The sequence below is a fragment of the Meriones unguiculatus genome, chromosome X (genome assembly GCF_030254825.1).
Source record: "Meriones unguiculatus strain TT.TT164.6M chromosome X, Bangor_MerUng_6.1, whole genome shotgun sequence".
Classification (NCBI taxonomy): Eukaryota; Metazoa; Chordata; class Mammalia; order Rodentia; family Muridae; genus Meriones; species Meriones unguiculatus.
In genome coordinates, this window is record NC_083369.1 from 136489310 (window position 1) to 136511435 (window position 22126).

At 40.1% G+C, this 22126-nt stretch overlaps 1 protein-coding gene across 2 annotated transcripts in view; it reads left to right on the top strand.

Moving 5' to 3' along the window:
• The window catches only part of Ca5b (carbonic anhydrase 5B), a 55994-nt gene extending 39569 nt beyond the window's left edge, over nucleotides 1–16425 (top strand). The window contains exons 4-8 of one of the 2 annotated variants that reach the window (XM_021663389.2): nucleotides 342–460; nucleotides 1822–1917; nucleotides 3801–3863; nucleotides 5142–5297; nucleotides 15378–16425. In XM_021663389.2, the coding sequence (XP_021519064.1) occupies nucleotides 342–460; nucleotides 1822–1917; nucleotides 3801–3863; nucleotides 5142–5297; nucleotides 15378–15557 (614 nt within the window). In that variant the 3' untranslated portion in view covers nucleotides 15558–16425. The remainder of the gene's footprint in view (nucleotides 1–341; nucleotides 461–1821; nucleotides 1918–3800; nucleotides 3864–5141; nucleotides 5298–15377) is intronic. The other variant, XM_021663391.2, reaches the window with a different exon arrangement.
• The last annotated feature ends 5701 nt before the right edge of the window (nucleotides 16426–22126 follow it).

A 22126-nucleotide genomic window follows, 5' to 3' on the forward strand; every position in this document is an offset into this window, starting at 1 on the left:
AATAAATCAAGCAGTAATCATAACATTTGGGAGGTGGATGTCTGAAGATCAGGTTCAAGGTCATCCTGGCTATAGAGTGAGTTGGAGGGCCAGCCTGGGATACATGAGACCTTGTGTCTAATTGATAAATTAAACTAAGCTGAAATCTATCATTTAACTTTTGCTTGTGGCTTGGTATGTGATTCAATCTTGATATAATTTGGCTATAACTTTATACATGTATTTACTCTGTGGTAATCAGTCTAATAAACACTTCTATGTGATATTACATACTCCAAATGATTCAAGGACAAGGCCCACCTTTTCCCACATTCCCTGAATTGCTGGATGTGTCATTTCAGTGATTGAGGGAGGACCCCTGGAACACAACTACAGACTGAAGCAGTTTCATTTTCACTGGGGGGCCATTGATGCTTGGGGCTCTGAGCATACCGTGGACAGCAAATGCTACCCAGCAGAGGTAGGTTTCTTTTCCTTTCATTCTTTTTCTTTCTTTTCTTTTTTCTTTCTTTCTTTTTTTTTTTTTTGAGACAGGGTCTTTCTGTAGTCTTGGTTGTCCTGGAATTTACTATGTAGACCAGGTTGGCTTTGAACTCACAGAGATCCTCCTGCCTCTACCTTCCAAGTACTGGGATTAAAGGTGTTCACACCTGGATTGAACAGCAGAGGTATTTTTAAAAAAAAAGTTCAAAAGAGCAATGGTGTGTAAATGTGGCGATAGTTATGAAGTTTCTAGTTCAAATAAATGATCAAGAAGTCTCAGGTGATGCTTTGCATCCTACTTAGCTTCTTCAGGGACATCTTCGACATGTTAAACTCATATCCATTCTAAATATCACACATAACATAAACCATAAGATGATAAAAAAAAAGTTTTGGGGCTGGAGAGATCAGTTAGCAGTTAAGAGCACTTACTGCTCTTACAGACGACCTTCGTTCAGTTCCCAGCACCGATCTACATAAAATAAAACAAATAAATATTTTAGAAATTAGAACTAGTTTCTTTTTTTCTGAATTCTGACCTAAGTGCAATCATTTCTAAAGCCATCAGCTACTGTAAAGCTGTAAGGCTGGATTAATCCAAATGGAAATAGTGTGAGCCTAGTAGAAGGCTGTGGCAGAAGAGAGAGCAAAATGACAAAACACCAGAACTTGCAGTTGGGCTCCTCAGGCGAAGGGAAAGCTAACTAGGACTCTGAAGTAGATCATTTGGGAGGCTAGGTGATGATAAAGCTATGGCTTGAGAATAGTTGGTGAGGAATGATTGATATGGAAATGGAAGCAGAGCACAAGGAGATAGAATTTCTTCTTGCAAATGAAATTTCTTCTTGCAACTTTTCCCTTAATTTAGTTTTAAATGTGATGCCAAAAATGAAAACATTTTAAGTGACCATCCCTCCAAGAGGAAATTTGTCTTTAGCTCCCATCTAATTTTCACAGGGAGGATGTATTTCTCTTAATATAAACATCCTCTCTCCTTTAGATGCAAATGGATTCAGGATATTAGTATTTCATGCAAACCAGGATAGGAATGAAGGAATGTTGATCCCTCACTGCAAAGTTACTTTACTATGTGAATTTTATTTTTTTTCTCCCCTAACAAATCCCTCTTTTCCAAAGAATTTTGCTATTCTTGCCACAATGTCTTCTTTCTATTCTTTATATCAATCCCATTTTGCACCAGGTTGTCACAGAGTTTCTCAGTGGCTCTATTTTGGATCATGAAACAAGATTTAATATTACATGTTAGATGGGGCTGTCAGTTTAGTTTGGAGCAGTCTTGCATGGTCAGATATAAACCCACATTTACTGTTGTTTCAGCTGCACCTGGTACATTGGAATGCAGTCAAATTTGAAAATTTTGAGGATGCAGCACTGGAAGAAAATGGTTTGGCTGTGATAGGTGTGTTTCTAAAGGTAAAAACAAAAATTCAAGTTGAGCACAGTGGTGTACCTTTAATCCCAGCACTTGGGAGGCAGAATCAGGCAGAACTTTGTGAGTTACAGGACAGCCTGGTCTACCTAAGGAGTTCCAGGACAGCCAGGAGAGAGAGACCCTGCCTTAAACAAAAGAACAAACCAACAAACTATCTTTACCAAGATCAAATGATGTATTGAATATTACACTAAAAAGATAGAGCTTTATGGGGCTGGAGAGATGGCTCGGTGGTAAAGAATGCTGACTGCTCTTTCAGAGGACTCAGGTTCAATTTCTAGCACCCACATGGCAAATCACAACTGTCTGTAACTACAATTCCAGGTGATCAGAACCCTCACACATATATACATGCAGGCAAAACACCAACACACGTAAAAAAGTAATAGACACATTATTGTAAAATTTAAAAAATAAAAGATAGGACATCACAAGTTACTTATTTGAAAAAAAAATAGAATTAAAAAAAATCTGTAGAGATTGCTTAGTGGTTAAGAACATGTGCTAGTCATGTGGAGAACCCCAGTTCATTTCCCAGCATCTATGTCCACTAACTTACCTGCCTATAACTGCAGCTTCAGGGATATAGGATGCCTTCATTCATATGCACACTAACCTTACACACACACATATACACGCACACACACACACACTTAAAACAATGAAAAATATTTGAAAAAGATGACTGTTAGGCCAGGCATGGTGGCACATGCCTTTAATCCCAGCACTTGGGAGGCAGAGGCAAGCAAATTCATAGTTTGAGGATAGCCTGGTGTACAGAGTGAGTTCTAGAACAGCCAGGGTAATGCATAAAAGGACATTGGGATCAATAAGAGAGAGGAGGAGGAAGGAGGGGAATGGATAAGTATATTATATTTTTTCTTGTGATATTTCCACGTGTGTATATATATGTAATGTGTATATTTATCTCTATATATGAAAACCCCACAAGAAAATTTATTATTATATATTATTAACATTTGAAGAAGAATATTAGTACTAGGCCAAGTATGGTGGCATACAGCTTTGATTTTAGTACTCAGGAAACATGGGCAAGCCAAGAATATATGAGATTCTCTCTTACTATAGATATATGTATGTATATATACATGTTTTACATATATATGGTGAAAATAAACAGTGGTTAAAATGAAAAAATATTTTGAATAAATTTTAAAAGGTATAAAAATGTAGTCTAGAGACTAGAGCAGTTCAGCAGTTTAGAGTGCTTGCTGCTCTTGTGGAAGACTGATACTTCTCAGCACGAACATCAGGCTGCTTACAACTGCCTGCAACTGCAGCTTCAGTGGCTCCAGCTCCCTCTCTGACCTCCATGAGCATCTGCCCACATATACACATATCCCCACACGGACACACATACACGCAGAAAAATAAAAAAGTAAAACCAATCTCTAAAGCATACACAGCCAAATCAAGTAGAAATAAGCCATCTGGGGTATGTGAGCATTTGAAATGTGCTTTGTTCGGGAGGTTGAGAGAAGAGGATCAAGAGTTTGAGACCAGCCCAGGTACCAGATAAGACCCTGTCTTGGGGGAGGGGGCTTAGCGAAAATACAGGGTAATTTATAGTTTCATCAACTTAAAATTCAGTGCAAGAAATTGTAATGGGAGCAGGAGGCACCTTTCTCTATAGGCACGATGGTCTTGTCAGCAAATGACCTGTTCATTTTGTTCTGAATCTAGTTTAATTTAGTGGTATTTATAATATTTGTACTTACCATCTGAAATCTAGTTTCCGTTGTGTAGCTTGTTTGTGGTTAATTTTGATTCACATTCTATTTGAATTTCTACAGCGAGATGGCCATTGTATGTAATATTTCTTCTTTATTATTATTTTTTTTAGCTAGGTAAACATCATAAAGAACTACAGAAATTGGTAGACACTTTGCCATCAATTAAGCACAAGGTAATTTCCCCCCTTACATCACTTGAAGTGTATTTTGTATTTAAATCTCGGCGTAGACAATACACTTTGAAACAGAGAGACAAATTAAATGAACTTTATTCAGGTCTCTTTCAACAGCGTTGCAGGAGGAGACTGGCTGTGGATGATGGTGTATTGATGATGATTATCCCTTACTTAATACATTGCAGGGCACAGGAGCAGTTGCCTGGGGGGGGGGGGGGTGTCTTTCTGCTTTTGCTGAGTACTTGCTAACTAAGGAATCCGCAGGGTTCCTGACACCAGCTCCTTCTCCATCTTTGAATGAACACACAGAGCAGTCTTATTTTCTCTAGCTACCTCCCACAAGTAGGCAGGGAGAAAAGTTTTATATGGATTTAACGTGTCTAAGAAGTGAAGAACCCCATCTCCTTTGTCTAACTCCCAAGATGAATTCTTCAACGTTCAGAATCCCAGAGGGGCTGCTTCCCAGAAATCAGTATAGTATATAAAGCTCTGTCTTTTTTTTATATTAATTACACTTTATTCATTTTGTATCCCCCCATAAGCCCCTCCCTCCTCCCCTCCCGATCCCACCCTCCCTCCCCTTTCTGCATGCATGCCTCTCCCCAAGTCTACTGATAGGGGAGGTTCTCCTCTCCTTTCTGATCTTAGTCCATCAGTTCACATCAAAAGTGGCTGCATTGTCCTCTACTATGGCCTGGTAAGGCTGCTCTCCCCTCAGGGGGAGGTGATCAAAGAAGCTCTGTCTTTTTTATTACCCTCTCTCCCTTATTTCCTGTCTCCTTCTTTTTTTCTTTTTCCTTAGTCTAGGATCTTGACATTCACTTCCTTTTTTCAGTCTTTTCCTTCCCTCCCTTTCTTTTTCATTGCAATGCTGGGGATGGAACTCAAGGCTTCGAGAATGCTAGGCAAGCTGTGTACCAGTGAGCTACACCCTCAGCTCTGTACTAGTTTTAAAAGGACAAATCTGTGTTAGTTTCTCTTGAAGAAGTGAAGCCTCTCTGTTTATGAACAGCCACTACCTAATACTCCCTCCCCAAGAAAATTGAAGAAGAAAAAAATTATTTTTGCTGTTTTCTCAGAGAAAACTTTCAGAAATACACAGTGTGATTTTGTGTTAAGTAGTGATGATTGTTTCAGAAGCTGCCTAGGGTCCCTTAACTTCCCTTGGACCACTGTTGGTCCCTGGACACTCCAGTAGAGCCACTGCCTCACCCTCTGATACATGAGTGACTTTCACCAATAATTAATAACTCAGTAACTCCTTCTCTTGGACAGGACACCCTGGTGGAGTTTGGCTCATTTGACCCCTCCTGTCTGATGCCTACTTGCCCAGATTACTGGACCTACTCTGGGTCTCTCACTACTCCGCCCCTCTCAGAGTCTGTTACCTGGATCATTAAGAAGGAGCCAGTAGAGGTTGACCATGATCAGGTATTCCTCATCCATTTTCCATCTGTGGAAGTGCTAGTCTGCCTGGTCAAGCTGGCATCAAATCTTGACATCATTCTTGTTTGTTTGTTTGCTCTTTTTTGGGGGGTTGAGGAGGGAAGTAGGGTCTCATGCAACCTAGGCTGGCCTAGAACTTCAAATGAACTATTTTTGTGCTTGTTTTATTATTTTGTGGTGGTAGAGATTGAACTCAGGGCCTTGCACACACTATGCAAGCATTTGGGATTATATTCCCAGATTTAATCAGGAAAAAGACTTAAGGCACAGAAGGCATACAGTATTTGCTTCAATATTTGCTTATGAATTGTGTGCTTTCTTTCCAACTGTGAATCTCTACTTAAAATCAAGACCCAGGTGAAGGGAAGAGTGAAATATAGAGATATCCCAAGCATTTATAATACTTAAAGGAAATTTGCAATAGTAGCCCAGGAGAAAGAGATTCTAACAATGATTGTAAAGAAATATTAATATTTCTTCATAATAAATAATAAACCTATGGTCTATTCTTTAGCAAATCAGTTGAGATATTAATTACTATACATATACACAAAGTCTTGTTTAGTTTACAACTAAAGTGCAATAATATTTGCTCATGGGCTGGGGATCTAGCTTAGTCCCAGGTTCAATTCCCAGTCACCCCCACTCTAAACACACACACGTCAAACCAATAATTTCTAATATTTTCTCATAGTTGCTGTGAGGGATATATATTGATTTCAAAGCACTGTCACAAGAAATAAACAAAACCTTCCAAGCTCTTTTTATGAAGCCAAGATAACTGACAACGCCAGTGATGCCCCTACCAAAGTGAACTGTAGACTGATACACAAGGGAACAAAAGGTAAAATAAAATATTAGAAACAGAATCCAGCAGTATAGCAGAAGCAGAAGGATATTACTATTCTTTTGTTGTTGTTGTATTTTGTTTTGGTTTTCTAAGACAGGGTTTCTTTGTGTGTAGCCCTGGCTGTCCCGGAACTCCCCATGTAGACCAGGCTGGCCTCAAACTCAGAGATCCTCCTGACTGTGCCCCTGAGTGCGAGAATGAAAGGCCTGTATGTCCACCACCCAGATCTATTCTGTCCTTAATAATTTAACAAAATACAAGTAAATAGAGACTTCCTTAACATGGCCAATTGATCTTTGTTCAAAAGTAAATATAGAAGCTAGCAAGGTGGCTTAGCAGTTAAGAGTACTTGCTGTTCTTCCAGAGGACAAATGTTTAAATCCAAGCATTTGTGTCAGAAAGTCCACAACCATGTATAACTTCAGCTCCAGGGGATCCAACATCCTCTTCTGGCCTCCACAGGTACCATACAAAAGTGGCATACTCTCTCTCTCTCTCTCTCTTACTGTCTCTCTCTCATAAATAAAAAAATATATTTTTAAATTAAATACTGTCATCCATTGGTAGCTGTGGAAGACTAGTTCCAGAACCCCCAATATACAAAACATCCAGAGGCTCACGTCCATAATATAGAATTGCCTAAGATTTTAACATTTACATATAGCCTATACACATCTTCTAATATACTTTAAATCACATCTATCTTACTTTTTATACATCTTCCAATATACTTTAAATCACATCAATATTACTCTTACAAGCATATTGCCATATGGTGTAAATGCTATGTAAATAATTTTCCTACTGTATTGGTTAGTGACTAAATACAAGAAGAATCTGTACCTTCTCAATAGAAGCAGTTTCCTGAATGGCCTAGAATTCGCTATGTAGACCAAGCTGGCCTTGAAATTACAATTCAGCCTCCTAAGTACCATCAGTTTTTTGTTTTTTGTTTTTTTTCTGTTATCTATGTGGAAACCAAGGATACAGAGTACCAATAATTGTGTTTAATATGGAAGCTTTTTGTTTTGTTTTGTCTCATGTAGCCTACACTGTCCTTTAACTCACAGTATAGCTAAAGATGAATTCTTGATCTTCTCACCTTGTCCTCCCAAATTATGGGATTCTAGGCATACTCCACCATGCCCACTAGAAGTAACTGTTACCATGTTAAATATTACATGTTAATATTAAAACTCAGACTTAGGACACTGAAGAAAACTTAATAATATTACTGGCTAGAAAGACATCATATTAAGGATGTCAGTTTTCCTTCACTTGTATTTTTCATTAATTGTTTATTCTCCATAAGTTAATGTAGCTCCAATAAATATGCCAATAGGATTTAAAGTAAATACATTACTTTTTAAAAAGTTTTATTTTTAAATTTTGTTGATTTTTATTTTATGTATATGAATGTTTGCCTATATGTATGTGTATATACCACACCTGTGCTTAGTCTCCAAGGAAACCAGAAGAGGGCATTGGATCCCCTGTAACTGGAGTTACAGATAAGGTTGTGGGCCTCTGTGTGGGTCCTGGGAACTTACCTCAGGCCCTCTGCAAGAGCAGCAAGTGATCTTAACCACTGAACCATCTCTTCAACATTGTATTCTGTTTTTAACTGAAAATATGTGTGCACTCATGTGTGTGAGTGCTCTCAGAAGCCAGAAAAAAAAGCTCAGATCCAACTGAGCTTGACTTAGAAGCTGTTAATGAGTTGCTCAGAATGGGTACTGGGAACCAAACTTGGATCTTCTGTAAGACTATCAAGGCCCTCTGCAAGAGCAGCAAGTGATCTTAACCACTGAACCACCTCTTCAACATTTTATTCTGTTTATAACTGAAAATATGTGTGCACTCACATGTGTGAGTGCTCTCAGAAGCCAGAAAAAAAAGCTCAGATCCAATTGAGCTTGACTTAGAAGCTGTTAATAAGTTGCTCAGAATGGGTACTGGGAACCAAACTTGGATCATCTATAAGACTATCAAGCACCTTTAACCACTAAACCATCTCTCCAGACATAAATCTGAGTCAAATTAAGATGCATAAATAAGCAGGGATATTTCTAAAAGAACAAAGAAGGAGTGTTTAGATTCACAGAAGCTATAAAGCTTCAAGAACTGAATGCCATGGTACTGGCACAGGAATAACAAGAACAATAAAGAGACGTTTTTAGAAACAGAAACAAAGCTAATGAGAGAGAGAGAGAGAGAGAGAGAGAGAGAGAGAGAGAGGCAGAGGAGGGAAAGAGAAAAAGAGAAATAGGAAGAGGGCAAGAGCAGGAGAGGGGGCAGAAAGGAGAGGGAGATAGAGAGAGAGGGAGAGATGAGAGAGAGGGGGGAGGAGAGGAGAGGGAAGGAGGGAAGAAGGAAGGGAAAAATGAAGGGAAATGGGAATGAATTAGACTGGGATCTGAAGGTCACCCGAGGGGTGAGATCAAAGGCCTGATAGCTGGAAAGCCAATGGTGTGTGTTCTAGTTTTGACTTTAAACTAGAACTCCCAGTGAGAACTAGGCGCTCCCAGTGTAGAGGCAGATTGATGGCTCAGTTCAAACGCAGTCAAGGCAGACATGGTGAACCTTGTAAAGCACAGAAGGGAGACAAAAAAATAGGCAAATAACCCACAACCCAAGAACAGCTTACTCCTTTCTTATGACAGGATTAAGGAAGAGAAATGTTCATTACAATGCCAATTGAAATGATGTGTTTGGGATTTAACTGCTAAATTTCACTAATCTCTATTTCTCAGAAAGTCAGATAAACAGTTCAGTTTCCCAAATGAAAGTCTAGTGTGACTCCATCTTAATTTTTTTTTGAGACAGGGTCTCATCATGTATGTAGCCCTGGCTGACATGAAAGTCCCTATGTAGACTAGGCAGGTCTCAACTCTCAAAGATCTGCTTGCCTCTGTCTCCCAAGTGCTGGGATTGAGGAACCACCCTTAAACCCAACTCCTCCATCTTGGTTTTTATGTTGGTCTATTGGGACCTACTGCAGGAACTTAATCCAAAACAGTAGGTTCTCAAGCCCACCAAGGTGGTGCATGTGTGTAATCCCAGCACTTTGGGAGGCAGAGGCAGGCAGATCAGCCTGGTCTACAAAGTGAGCCCAGGACAGTCAGTGCTACACAGAGAAACCCTGTCTTGAAAACAAACAAACAGAACAGTAAGTTCTTTAATTCCATGCAAACTGGGTATGGTAGTACAGCCTATAATACCAGCACTTTGGAGGTAGCCACTGGAAGATCAGGTATCCAAAGCCACCATTAGTTAAAAAGCATTTCAAGGCCAGCCTAGGCTATGTAAGATTCTTTCTCAAAACAAAACACAAAATAGTCAGCAGAGAGCAAAGTGAACCTTTCGCTTTTTTGTCCTATTCAGGCTCTCCTCAGTGGCTTAGACTTCAAAAAAGAAAACCATCTGTTTTACTCAGTCTCCCAATTCAAATCCTAATCTTTTCAGGGAAACACCCTCCCAGACACACTTAGAAATAACAATTAACCAGATACCAGCACACCTCCAGTCTAACTGATAGACAAGATTAGACTTTGCAAGAAGAAAGTAGTAGCTTCAAAAATGTGTTCAACTACATATAAGAATTTACTTTATGATGAGGGTAGCTTCTCAACTCAATGAGGAAAATGGATAAGACATTCTATAAAATGTGGTAAGGGTGATGGTTGGTGGTAAAATGGGAGTTGGGTTTAGCAGTCAAACTTTATAGGAGAACATATTCTCAATAGATAAAATGTGCAAAAACAGTGTAATTGGTTGGAACTAGCAATACAGCTCAGTGGTAAACTGCTTATCCAGCATACACAGGGCCCCACATTTAACACTTGGCACTGCAAAACAGAAGCCATTCTTTGTCTGGCTTCTGAGAGCACCCACACACTGCAAAACAGGAAGGCATCATAAAAGTTCAGCATAGGGAAACCCTTTCATAGTGCAACATGAATGGCACTCTTTTAAGTATAAAAGAAAACCAGAGGTCTGAAGAAACTCAAGTGGTTTATTAGCCTACATCCAAACACTTTCTTTATGAGGAAACTGACACACAGGAATTACAGAGAAATAAGAAAGCGCAGAGCTGGGCTGACTGCTCATAAACTTGGCCTCTGTTACCTACATATTCAGTTGATCATACTACTATACTTCATATGTTTTTTTTTTTTTTCTGAGACAGGGTTTCTCTGTGTAAAGTGCTAGGATTAAAGGCATGCACCACCAGACCTAGTTTATCATTCATAATTAAAAATTGATATAACCAAGGGAGGGAAATACAAAGTGAATAAATTATAAAATTATAATTAAAAAATGATGTAACCCTGAAAGGTAAACCAGAGGGTCAGTTGCTTATGTAAGAAATTTTCTATAAAATTTTAACATAGTATCCTAGTTTGCTTTTTTTTTTATTTTTTTGGTGGTAAACACCGTAACTGAGAACAACTTGGACAGGGAAGGGTTTATTATGTTTTTATAGCTTACAGTTCCTCATTAACAGAAGTCAGGGAGGGACTGGAGAGATGGCTCAGTGGTTAAGAGTACTGCCTGTTCTCCCAACTACATTTTGGCTCACAACCAGCTATTCTGGGATCTTATGTCCTTTTCTGGCATGCAGATGTGAATGAAGATAGAGCACTCATATACATAAAACAAATTTGAGAGAGGGAGAAAGAGAAAGAGAGAAAGAGAGCGCACACATGCAGAGGCCATGGAGGGGCGCTGCTTGCTGGCTTACTCTCTGTGGCTTGCTCAGCCTGCTTTCTTATACAAGCCAGGACCACTTAACTAGAGGTGGCACTGCCCACAGTGATCTGGGCCCACCCAAATAAATTATTAGTTAAGAAAATATCCCAAACAAACTTGCCTATATGCTAATCTGACTCTAGGTTTAGTCAAGATGACAACAAATAACCAGTACACATACATAAGTCAGTAATTTAAAAAATGTTACCTGAGGATTTCTACACAGTCAGTATTTAACTGGGGGAGGGAAATACATTTTCCTAAGTAGCACAGCCACTAGTAAGGTGCCTATCCTCCTGTAAGTGACCCTAATAAAACTCACTGGGTCATATAATGTTTTAAAAGACACGAAAGTAGCTAGGAAGAGGGAAAGTGTTAGATTTTGAAACACGCAGAATAATGAAACAGAAGGCTGGAAAGGGACCAGAGCCTGACCTCCACAGAGGACATTGCTTATTTCAAACAGTGAAAGGCAGGCACTCTCCCATAGGATAGAGGTTCTGTGGAGAGAAAAAGCTAGCTAGAACCCTTCATGGAGATGGGTAGTGGGCTTGGGAGTAAGGAAGCTGATGTGGCTTCAGGGGGCTAGATGTGCTCTACAAATCTCCTTCCTGAATTTCTTTGCTGGAGCATATTATCCTAGGAGATAGGCTATCAGAGCAAATAGTTCTTCCCTTATCAGTCAGGTTGCCCCTGACTGATAAGGATGAGCAAGCTCATCTGCAATTTCATGGGAGCCCTGTTTTTACATCCAGGCCCTCTGACATTCCAGACCCTGAAGCACAGAAAGAAGTGTGATAGGACTATCAATTCTTTTTCTTAATTTATTTTTTATATTAATCACAGGTTATTTACTTTGTATCCCAGCTGTAGCCCCCTCCCTCATTCCCTCCCAATCTCACCCTCCCTCTCTCATCTTCTCCCATGCCCCTCTCCAAATCCACTGATAGGGGAGGTCCTCCTCCCCTACCATCTGACCTTTATCAGGTCTCATCAGGACTGGCTGCATTGTCTTCCTCTGTGGCCTGGCAAGGCTGCTCCCCCCTCAGGGGGAGGTAGTCAAAGAGACAGCCACTTAGTTCAAGTCAGAGAAAGCCCCTGTTCCCATTACCCACTTGGATCCTGTGCTGCCATGGGTACATCTGAGCAGGGGTTCTAGGTTATCTCCATGCATGGTCCTTGGTTGAAGTATCAGTCTCAGAAAAGACCTCTATGCCCAGATATTTTGGTACTGTTGCTCTCCTTGTGGAGCTCCTATCCTCTCCTTTATGACACCTGATAAATTCATGTAGAAACAATATTCCTCCACTAGTATAGCACAGATTCCTACCATCTCTGCCATAATGCCATCTAATTCATAGGTATTCTTTCACCAGCAAAATGAGCTAAGTCAAGCCAAATTAGAGTATATAAAGGCTGGCTTATTGGGGGAAGCTCTCAGGTAGGTTCATGGATCTCACAGGAGGAAGTCAGAGAAGTCACCATACAGAGGGAGACAAAAGGGGGTGGGCAGAGAGAGATAGCCCACTTACAGAGAGAGAGAAAAAAAAATGCAGAGAGAAAGAGACCAAAATGTCTAGACTGTATAGGGAAGAGCTTCTGGGAAAGGGGATGCCCAGCCCCTGGGCAGGGTATACCAGCCATGCCCTGTAATAGGTAGGGACTGAGGGATGCTAGGAGAACCTGGAGACAAAGTCCACTTTTAGTATATTAAATAGGCATCTCAGCCACTTGTCCTGGGTCTGAATCCCAACATTAATCTCCATCTATTTTGTAATATAATGGCTGCCAGGGAGTCCAACTGAGTCTGGACGAGTTTTTTGTTGTTGTTTGCTTTTTCAATGTTTATTCATTTATGTATTCATCTATATGTTTATCTGTACACCAGAAGAGGGCATCAGACCACCATGGGACTATGGTTATAAATGGTTGTGAGTTGCCATGTGCGTTCTTGGAATTGAATTTAGGACTGCTGGAAGAGCATCCAGTGCATATATATATATATATATATATATATATATATGTATATGTATATATATGTATATGTATATATATTTGCTCTGTGTTTATTGAACAGAACAGAAAACATGACAAGGGAAAGAAATGAGACAGAAATATAACAGAGTCTTACAAGGGAGGCTGCTTTACTGACCCCAACTAACCCAGAATAACACCCCCAACTGAACACAGATTATCAACCTACAAACACATATTAACAGCATGTATGGGATATTTGTTTTAAGGTTGCCTTCAACCTGCCTGTTGTTTGCTTTTAGCAAATGATTGTCACACACATACACACACTCACACACACAACAACAACAACAACAACAAAAACCTGGGTTAAGGCCATGGAGGCGTACATAATTTAAAATTAGGCATTAACTTAGGTTTGTAAAAGATGATTCCATGGGCAACCCAAAGCATGTAAAGTTGGTTACAGTATTCTGTCAGAAGCAGGTTAAACTTGAACAGGCCAAGCAGTTTGATCAGGACAAACAAAATGCAGTAAAACACCAGGTTGAGTGCATAGTGTTAAATGACTTAAAGCCACAAAGAACAAACGCAGTCAGGGACAGGTCATAGGCAGGTTTGACCTTCACAGTAGTCCACAGGGAGTTGTGAGTTACAGAGGGAAACCCAGGCCGACAGGACTGTGGAGGTCTTTGGCCTCTGGAATAAGCAAGGTGTTCTGTGTAAGTGCAGACGCAGTCTCATGCATGTGGGGAATAGTGAACCTCTCCACAGTGAAGCTTCTCAGAGTCTGTGTGCACGCATTCTGAGTCTCCATCAGTGGGCTGCATTTTGCTGGGCTTACACATCATATTTAGGCACAAAACTGCTTTCAGAGATTAACTCAGGGGACCAGTGTTCTGTGTAGCACTGTTTGTACAACACTGGCCTAGAGCAGTGGGGATGCTTTAGTTGACTGGGTAAGAACATGCTGCTCAGAAGAACAGCTTCTGGCAGGCCTTGTTTCATAATAATCTTTTCCTTCTCCACTGCTGTGCCATTCCCAAGGATAAGAAAGCTCTCTCATGAGAAGATTAATTAGTTATGGAAATAACTTGTTCTCTCATGAGTCACCACCCTACCAAAGCAGAACTAACAGACAGCAGAGAACTAAGTGTGAGGCCATGGTTCAGCATTTCCTAGGCCACTCATGCTTAACCCCAATGCATATGATTGTTGCTCAGTATTGTATAAAGATAATTGACACGTTGATGTATTTGTTTATCAGAGTGTCACATAAGATCCATTTCCTCTGTGACACAGGACTCAGGACAATGCTCCAGGGTCTTTAAATAAGATGAGTGGGGACGGACTCCAAACCAAGTGGGTTTGCTCAAAGCCTCCTATGTTAACCAAAAAACATGCCATCTCCTCAGGTACCCACTGGCTGCTCCCATAGGCTTGTGTCCCCAAGGCCACACCAAGGGTGTTGAAGATCTTCCCCCTCAGTGGTGCAGATGTACCTCAGATTCTGCACAGAGTTTAGTTTGGAGCATTTTCAGCCTCATTGATGGGAGTAGCCATATTTCTGGGTCTGACTCTTTTAAAAGCTGTTTATGTTTTTTTAGAGTTGCTTTCCTGAAAATGAATAGGAACACTGCAAAGCAAGCCTGTTTGCTCAGGCACCCACATTCCCCATCTGTCTGCTCAATGCTGCCAAGGCGAGACTAATAATGAAAGATGAAATTGCCACTGTCTGGAACAGGGGTGGGGAGTGAAGCTGTGTGTACCTGTGGCATGAGTCCTGGCAATGACTGAAACACCCCCTCTTGCCCAGCAGGACCCCAGCCTTCCTGGAGATAGAGCCCTGGAAAGCAAAAGCCTATGCTCACTGAGAACAGTGTTACAGTTCAAGGCCCTCATCAGGCTCTTGAGAGGAAACATCTTGCCTATCTTGGGTCCCCACAGTGCAAAGGGTTGGTAGAGAATGGGAAATCCTTCCAGAGGAACCCTGTGAAAATGCGTGTGCATTTGAAAAAGTGCCCGCAGTAAAAAGGGTCTTTTTTCTCCACTGACATACCTCAGAATGAAAGAGACGATGTAACTCACCTATGGCAAACAGCTAATATGTGGGGATCAGGACCTTTGTCCCTAAACTTCAGATCCTAAAAGCTTGGCTGCTTTCATCACTTCCTGCTGCTGTCACACAACCATGCCAACAACATGGTATTTAACTCCTTAGTAAGGGGTAAAGACATCTCTCTCAGAAATAACTTCTATTTCTGAATTCAATTTGAGACAAAGTGATGTAAAATTATATAAGTGTGGGGGTGCATGTCTGTAATCACAGCATTTAGAAGACAGGAAGCAGGTGGATCTCTGGGAGTTTGAAGCTAACCTGGTCTACATAATGAGTTAGACATTTGTCTCAAAACAAAGAAAATGAAAATAATTTATCCATATACTAAAGCTGGTTTTTGATTGATATTCTTAATGTCTTCTATTTTTAGCTTGAGCAGTTTCGGACCCTGCTCTTCACTTCTGAGGGAGAGAAAGAGAAAAGAATGGTGGACAACTTCCGGCCACTTCAGCCACTGATGAATCGCACTGTCCGCTCATCCTTCCGCCATGATTATGTGCTCAATATGCAAGTGAAGCCCAAGCCAACAGCCAGCCAAGTCACCCCCTAAGATGTTCATATTTAGGCAGCATCTTGCTTTAATGCATATTAGCTTAAAATTTTAACTAGATTATTTTAGAATACTGCACTTAATAATGCTTATATATATAGATATACATTTAACTACATTATTTTAGAACACTGCACTTAATAATGCTTATATATTACATACATTTAACTACATTATTTTGGAACACTGCACTTAATAATACATATACATATATATATATATATATATTTCTGTGTTTTTTTTTCCCCCTTTATTTTCTGTAACAACATTTCAAAATTCCTGTTCTTGTAAAGCAAAGACAGGGAGACAAAACAATAAAAACAAAAACCAATACCCAAATAACATCAAGTTACCTGAGGTTACCCTTTCTTGTGACAGGATTAAGGCAGAGGACTCTTTATTAGCTGTTAAATCTCTCTAATCTCTGTTTCTTAGAAAGTCAGATAAACAGTTTAGTTTCCCTTTGGTGACATGGAAGTTTAATGTTAGTGCCCAATCTTGATTTTTTTTTCCCCTTGTTTGGGCCTAATAGAGGAGCTTAACCTACAACAAGAAGATCTTGTGAATTTTATTTAACAATGCCCCCTTTTGTTCAAATTGTTAAATTGTCTCATCTTTCAGTATTGGTCCCACTCTTAGCTACTTACCATCATTTGGACCTGCCCATCTCAAAATGGCAGTCAAAAGTTAGGTGTGCATTTATTGGTTTCAGAGTATTTCATCTGTCTTTTTTAATTATTATTATAAAGTCTCACTGTGTATCCCTGGCTGTCTTGGAACTCACTGTGTAAAACATTCTAGCCTTGAACTCACAAAAATATGTCTGCCTTTGCCTGCCAAGTGCTAGGATTAAAGGCTTGTGCCACCATGCCCTGCTTTCTTTCATTTGTCTTGTCAAATGCATTTGCTCTTTGGCCGATATGTGCCATTGGAACACAAGCAGGACGTGATATGCAAGTTGCTCTTATAGCAACCTGTTGGTAACTGTGGTTTGTTTTTATATCTGAGATTGTGTGTATGTGAGAGAGAGACAGAGACAGCGAGAGACACACAGATAAGAGACAGGGAGAAACAGAAACAGACAGAGACAGGAAGTGTGTGTTTTGAGACAGTGTTTCACTCTATAGTCCCGGCTGGCCTGGAACTCACAGGAATCCTTTTGTCTCAGTCTCTCAAGTACTAGGATTATAGGTACCAATCACCACACTCAACTATTATATTTGACAAATTTGGTTATCATTTTTATTTTTTTGAACAACCTATCAGGTAGCTCAGGTTGGACTCTGTAACAGAAGCTGCTCTTAGACTTCTGATACTCCTGCCTCCACCTCCCAACTGCCGGGATTGCAAGTGTGTGCCACTGCATTGAGCTTTAGCTATCTTTTAGTGTTCATACTTCTGAAGAATTACAAGTGGAGATTATCATCAAAATGTTAACAACTACCAAAGGTGAAGACACTGACCGCCAAAGCCCAGGCTTCTCAGAAAACATCTATATAGTCTGGTAACTCCTAGATAAACATTGGCCATAGTTTAAGGAATATTTTGTTTGAAAACTTGGATGTAAATTTTTGTATTCAGATTTCTCAATGAGTATGTTTGTACTTTAGCAATAGTATAAGCATACATAGTAATAGCAATCTTTAGTTGCTATTCCTAGCATATGATGTGTCTACTTATTATCAATTTAGTATATAGAAAATACATTTTATAAACATGGGCTGACTCAATGGGTAAATATACTTGCCATATAAACCTGACTATTTGAGTTTGATCCCCAGAGCCCACATAATGGTGGGAGAAGAAAACTAGCCTCACAAAGTTGTTGTCTGACCAAGAATGCTCCATGGCATACACACAAACCCATGTGCATTATAGATGCAAACAATAAATAAAACTTTAAAAGAATATAAAAGAAGTTATATTTTGTAATCACAAGAAAACAAAGTCTTACTGTATCTAGAATTTCTTTTGCATTTTTGAAAGTCAGATGTTTTATTTACCATAAAGCTTGAGATTATGTAGAAAACATGTCTTAGTTAAGGGTACTACTACTGTGATGAAACACCACGACCAAAGAAACTTGCAGGGAGGAAGGGATTTATTTAGCTCACACTTCCATAGTGCTGTTCATCATAGAAGGAGTCAGGAAAGGAACTGTAAACAGGGGTGGAATCTGGAAGTAGGAGCTGATGCAGAGGTCATGCAAAGATCTTGCTTACTGGCTTGATCAGGCTGCTTCCTTACAGAATGCAGGACCACCAGCCCAGGGTTGGAACCACCCACAAGGGACTGGCCATCCCCACCAGTCACTAATTAAGAAAATGCCATGGGCTACATCTGTGCAGGGATTCTAGGTTATCACCATGCATGGTACTTGGTTGGAGTATTAGTCTCCAACCAAGACCCCTGGGTTCAGATTTTTTGGTTCTGTTCTTCTCCTTGTGGGGTTCCATACACACTGCCCAACAGTTGGCCATGAGTCTCAGTGTCTGCTTTGATAGTCTGCAGGGCAAAGCCTTTTAGAGGCCCTCTGTGGCAGCATAGAGATAACTTAGAACCCCTGCACAGATGTAGCCCATGGCAGTTCAGTGTCCAAGTGGGTTCCCTAATAATGGGAAGAGGGACTGCCTCTGACATAAACTGATTGGTCTGCTCTTTGATCACCTCCTCCTGAGTGGGGAGCAGCCTTACCAGGCCACAGAAGATGACAATGCAGCCACTCCTGATGAGATCTGATAGACTAAGATCAGAAGGAAGGAGAGGAGGACCTCCCCTATCAGTGGACTTGGGGAGGGGCATGTGTGAAGAAGGGGGAGGGAGAGTGGGATTGGGAGGGGAGGAAGGAGGGGCTTATGGGGGGATACAAAGTGTATAAAGTGTAATTAATAAAAAAAAAGAGAGAAAAAGGGAAATGCCTAACAGCTGGATCTCATGGAGGCTTTTTGTTTTTGTTTTTGCTTTTGTTTTGTTTTTTGCTTGTTTTTGTTTTTTTGAGACAGGGTTTCTCTCTGTAGCCTTGGCTGTCCTGGACTGCTTTGTACACCAGACTGGCCTTGAACTCACAGTGATCAGCCTGCCTCTCCTCTCTGAGTGCTGGGACTAAAGGCTTGGGCCACTACTCCTAGCTAGAGGCATTTTCAATTGAGGTTCCCTCCTTTCAGATGACTCTAGCTTGTGTCAATTTGACATAAAACTAGCCAGTACAAAGCACATACAGAATGTTCTAATGACTGAAGTGGTAAAATATAGAATTCTTTCATGCTAAGTTTACAGAAATATGTTTCAAAGGACTAATCATCTACTAGTCTATCATTTGCAGTATTAGTTTGCATTGTTTATGCATTGTTACATATAATATAATGATATTTACAACAACTGTTGAGGCACACCAACATGGAGACATATCTTGACATGTCTAAGCCTTACTGCCTAGCATAATCATAACCGTTTTGTTTTTAAGTCGCCATTTTGATCATAAGATGAAATTAAGTTCAGGTTTGCAGGCTCTGCTTGCCTCAGAACTTGAATAGTTTTTTACTTACAATTCAGTACTTACTGGATGTTCTCCTTGAATTGATGGTATACGTTTTACTTAAACAAAACCACAATACCCTGCTATGATCCTTTCTCCTGGAATTGTAATGAACTGCCAAGTCTCCAAGCCTGTATCATAGCCAATCAGTTTGGAGATGTGCTTAACTTGTCAAAATGATATAATGCTGCCCCCCCTTATTTTCTATAACTGGTTGCCTGGTTATTACCTGGTTATGTTTTGTTGTTGTCGTTTTTATAAAAAGCCTTCCTCAGAAATAGACTGGCATTGGGAGCTGGAGAGATGGTTCAGAGGTCATTCTTCCAAAGGCCCTAGTTCAATTCCCAGCAACCATGTGGTAGCTCATAACCATCTATAGAGAGATCTGTTGCCCTCTTCCTGTGTGCAGGCACACATGCAAGCAGAATGCTGCATAAATAATAATAAATCTTTAAGAAAGAAAAAATTATACCAGCACCTAGCCAGATTGTGTCCTTGACTGGTCAGTCCTTGTCCAGCATTCAAGAAACCTCTATCACTCTGAGTATAGTGTTTGAATGGTCAACGTGTGACTAGTCATGAACACATAACAATAATTATTTTTCTTTTATGTGCATGGGGATTTCGCCTGCATGTATGCGCACCACATGCATACCAGGTGCCCAAACGGCCAGAAGAGGTGTTGTATCCCCTGGAACTGGAGTTACAGTTAGTTGTCAGCTGTCTTGTGGGTTCCTCTGTAAGAGAATCAAGTGCTCTAAACTTATAAGCCATTTCTTCAGCACCTTTTAACATTTTATAAAATCTATTTTGCTTACTCATTAGCCAAGATATGGTGCATGTGAGAGTGTATGTGTAGTGCTGCTGTGGTTCTTTATAAGGCAGGTGCTTGATTTAAACCTCCTGACTTATACAGTTGGTTTAGAAGCCCTTTGTTATAGTAACAGAGACATTTGTCAATCTGAATTCCAGATGATTCTATGTATTTTGAAGAATCCACAACACTGTTCTAGATATCTTAGAACGTTTCCAATTTTCTCCAAGATAGTGCTTCAAATATGAGAAGTATTTTAATTAGTCTTCAAAACAAGACTGAAGTAACATAAACTTACAGCTTCTGCTAATCACAGAAAGCAACCAACAAAGTGAAGAGGACACCATAAATTGGGAAAAAAAAATCATTGCAAGTCACATACATGATAAGGGCTTAATATCCATAATACACTAAAAAACATCAATAACTTAGGAACAAAAGCCCCAATAACTCAATTTTAAAATAAGCAAAGTACTTGAAAACACAATTCTCTAAAGCAAGTACACAGAGGGCCAGTAAACACACAAAAGTCTACTCAACAGCCCTAAGTGTTAGAATGCAAATCAAAACAACAATGAGCTATCACAGCATGCCCATCATTATATCACTGTCAGACAAAAACCAAATACCAAGTGTTGTGAAGATGCAAAAAAGTGTCATCCTATAGCCACTAAAACCAGAATTACCATACGATCCACTTTGAAAATGGTTCAGCATCACTGTCTGGTTTAATAAAAATCATGTATATACTCACTTATAAGTCTATACTTATACATATACATTAGACATATAATATAGGATAAACCTACTAAAATCTGTACACCTAAAGAAACTAATCAAGAAGGAGGACTCTGACTAAAATGCTCAATCCCCAGAAAGGCAAAGAGGATGGACATCAGAAAAAGGAGAAAACAGGGAACAGGACAGGAGCCTACCACAGAGGGCCTCTGAAAGACTCTACCCTGCAAGTTATCAAAGCAGATGCTAAGACTTATGGCCAACCTTTTGGCAGAGTTCAGGAACTCTTATGGAAGAAGTGGGAAATAGTAAGAACTGGAGAGGACAGAAGCTCCACAAGAAGAGCAACAGAACCAAAAAATCTGGACACAAGGGGCCATTTCTGAGACCGATACTCCAATCAAGAACCATTCATGGAGATGACCTAGAACCCCTGCACAGATGTAGTCCATGGCAGTTCAGTGTCCAAGTGGGTTCCATAGTAATGGGAAGAGGGACTATCTCTGACATGAACTAATTGGCCTGCTCTTTGATCACCTCCCCCTGAAGGGGGAGCAGTCTTACCGGGCCACAGAAGATGACAATGCAGCCACTCCTGATGAGATCTGATAGACTAGGATGAGAAGGAAGGAGAGGGGGACCTCCCCCATCAGTGGACTTGGGTATAGGCATGCCTGGAGAGGGGGAAAGAAGGGTGGGATTGGGAGGGGAGGAGGGAGGGAGCTACAGGGGGGATACAAAGTGAATAAAATGTAATTAATCAAATTAAAAAAAACCTTATAATCTTCAAAATGGAAAAATAAAATAAATAAAAATCATGTATTTCAAACTGTTTTTTTTTCCAAAGTGCAAACTCAAAATAGTCATTTTTCAGGGTACATGAACTTCTTTCCTAGTCTTTTACACACGTTTTACACTGTACTGCAGCAACTCTTCCAGATTGGAATAAGGACCAATATAAAGAATAACTGACTTGCCTTTATATCTTAGAGATACAAATCCATCCTTTCTTCCCTCATCCTTCCCTTCCTACTGCCCCATTCCTTCTTCCTTTTAAATACAATAATAAATCAAGTAATAATAAAATATCAGATATTAGTCAAGAAAGGAAGCTGACACATTCTCCTCAGAAGATGCTATTTATGGGAGAAAGAACCTTCACGTAAGAGGAAGAGTATTAGACAGGAACAAGGCACTATATGGAGATCTAAACGTGGCTTTAGAGGAAAGAAGAGGTATATCCTAATTAGGATTATATGCTGTAACAAAACACCATGACCAAAAGAACATTGAGGAGGAAAAGGTTTATTTTGGCTTACACTTCCATGTCACTGTTCATCATCAAAGGAAGTCAGGACAGGAACTCAAACAGGGCAGGAACCTGGAGACAGTCTATGGGGGAGTGTTGCTCTTACTGGCTTGCTTCTCATGGCTTGCTCAGCTTGCATCTTTGTAGAACCCAGAACCACCAGCTCAGGGATA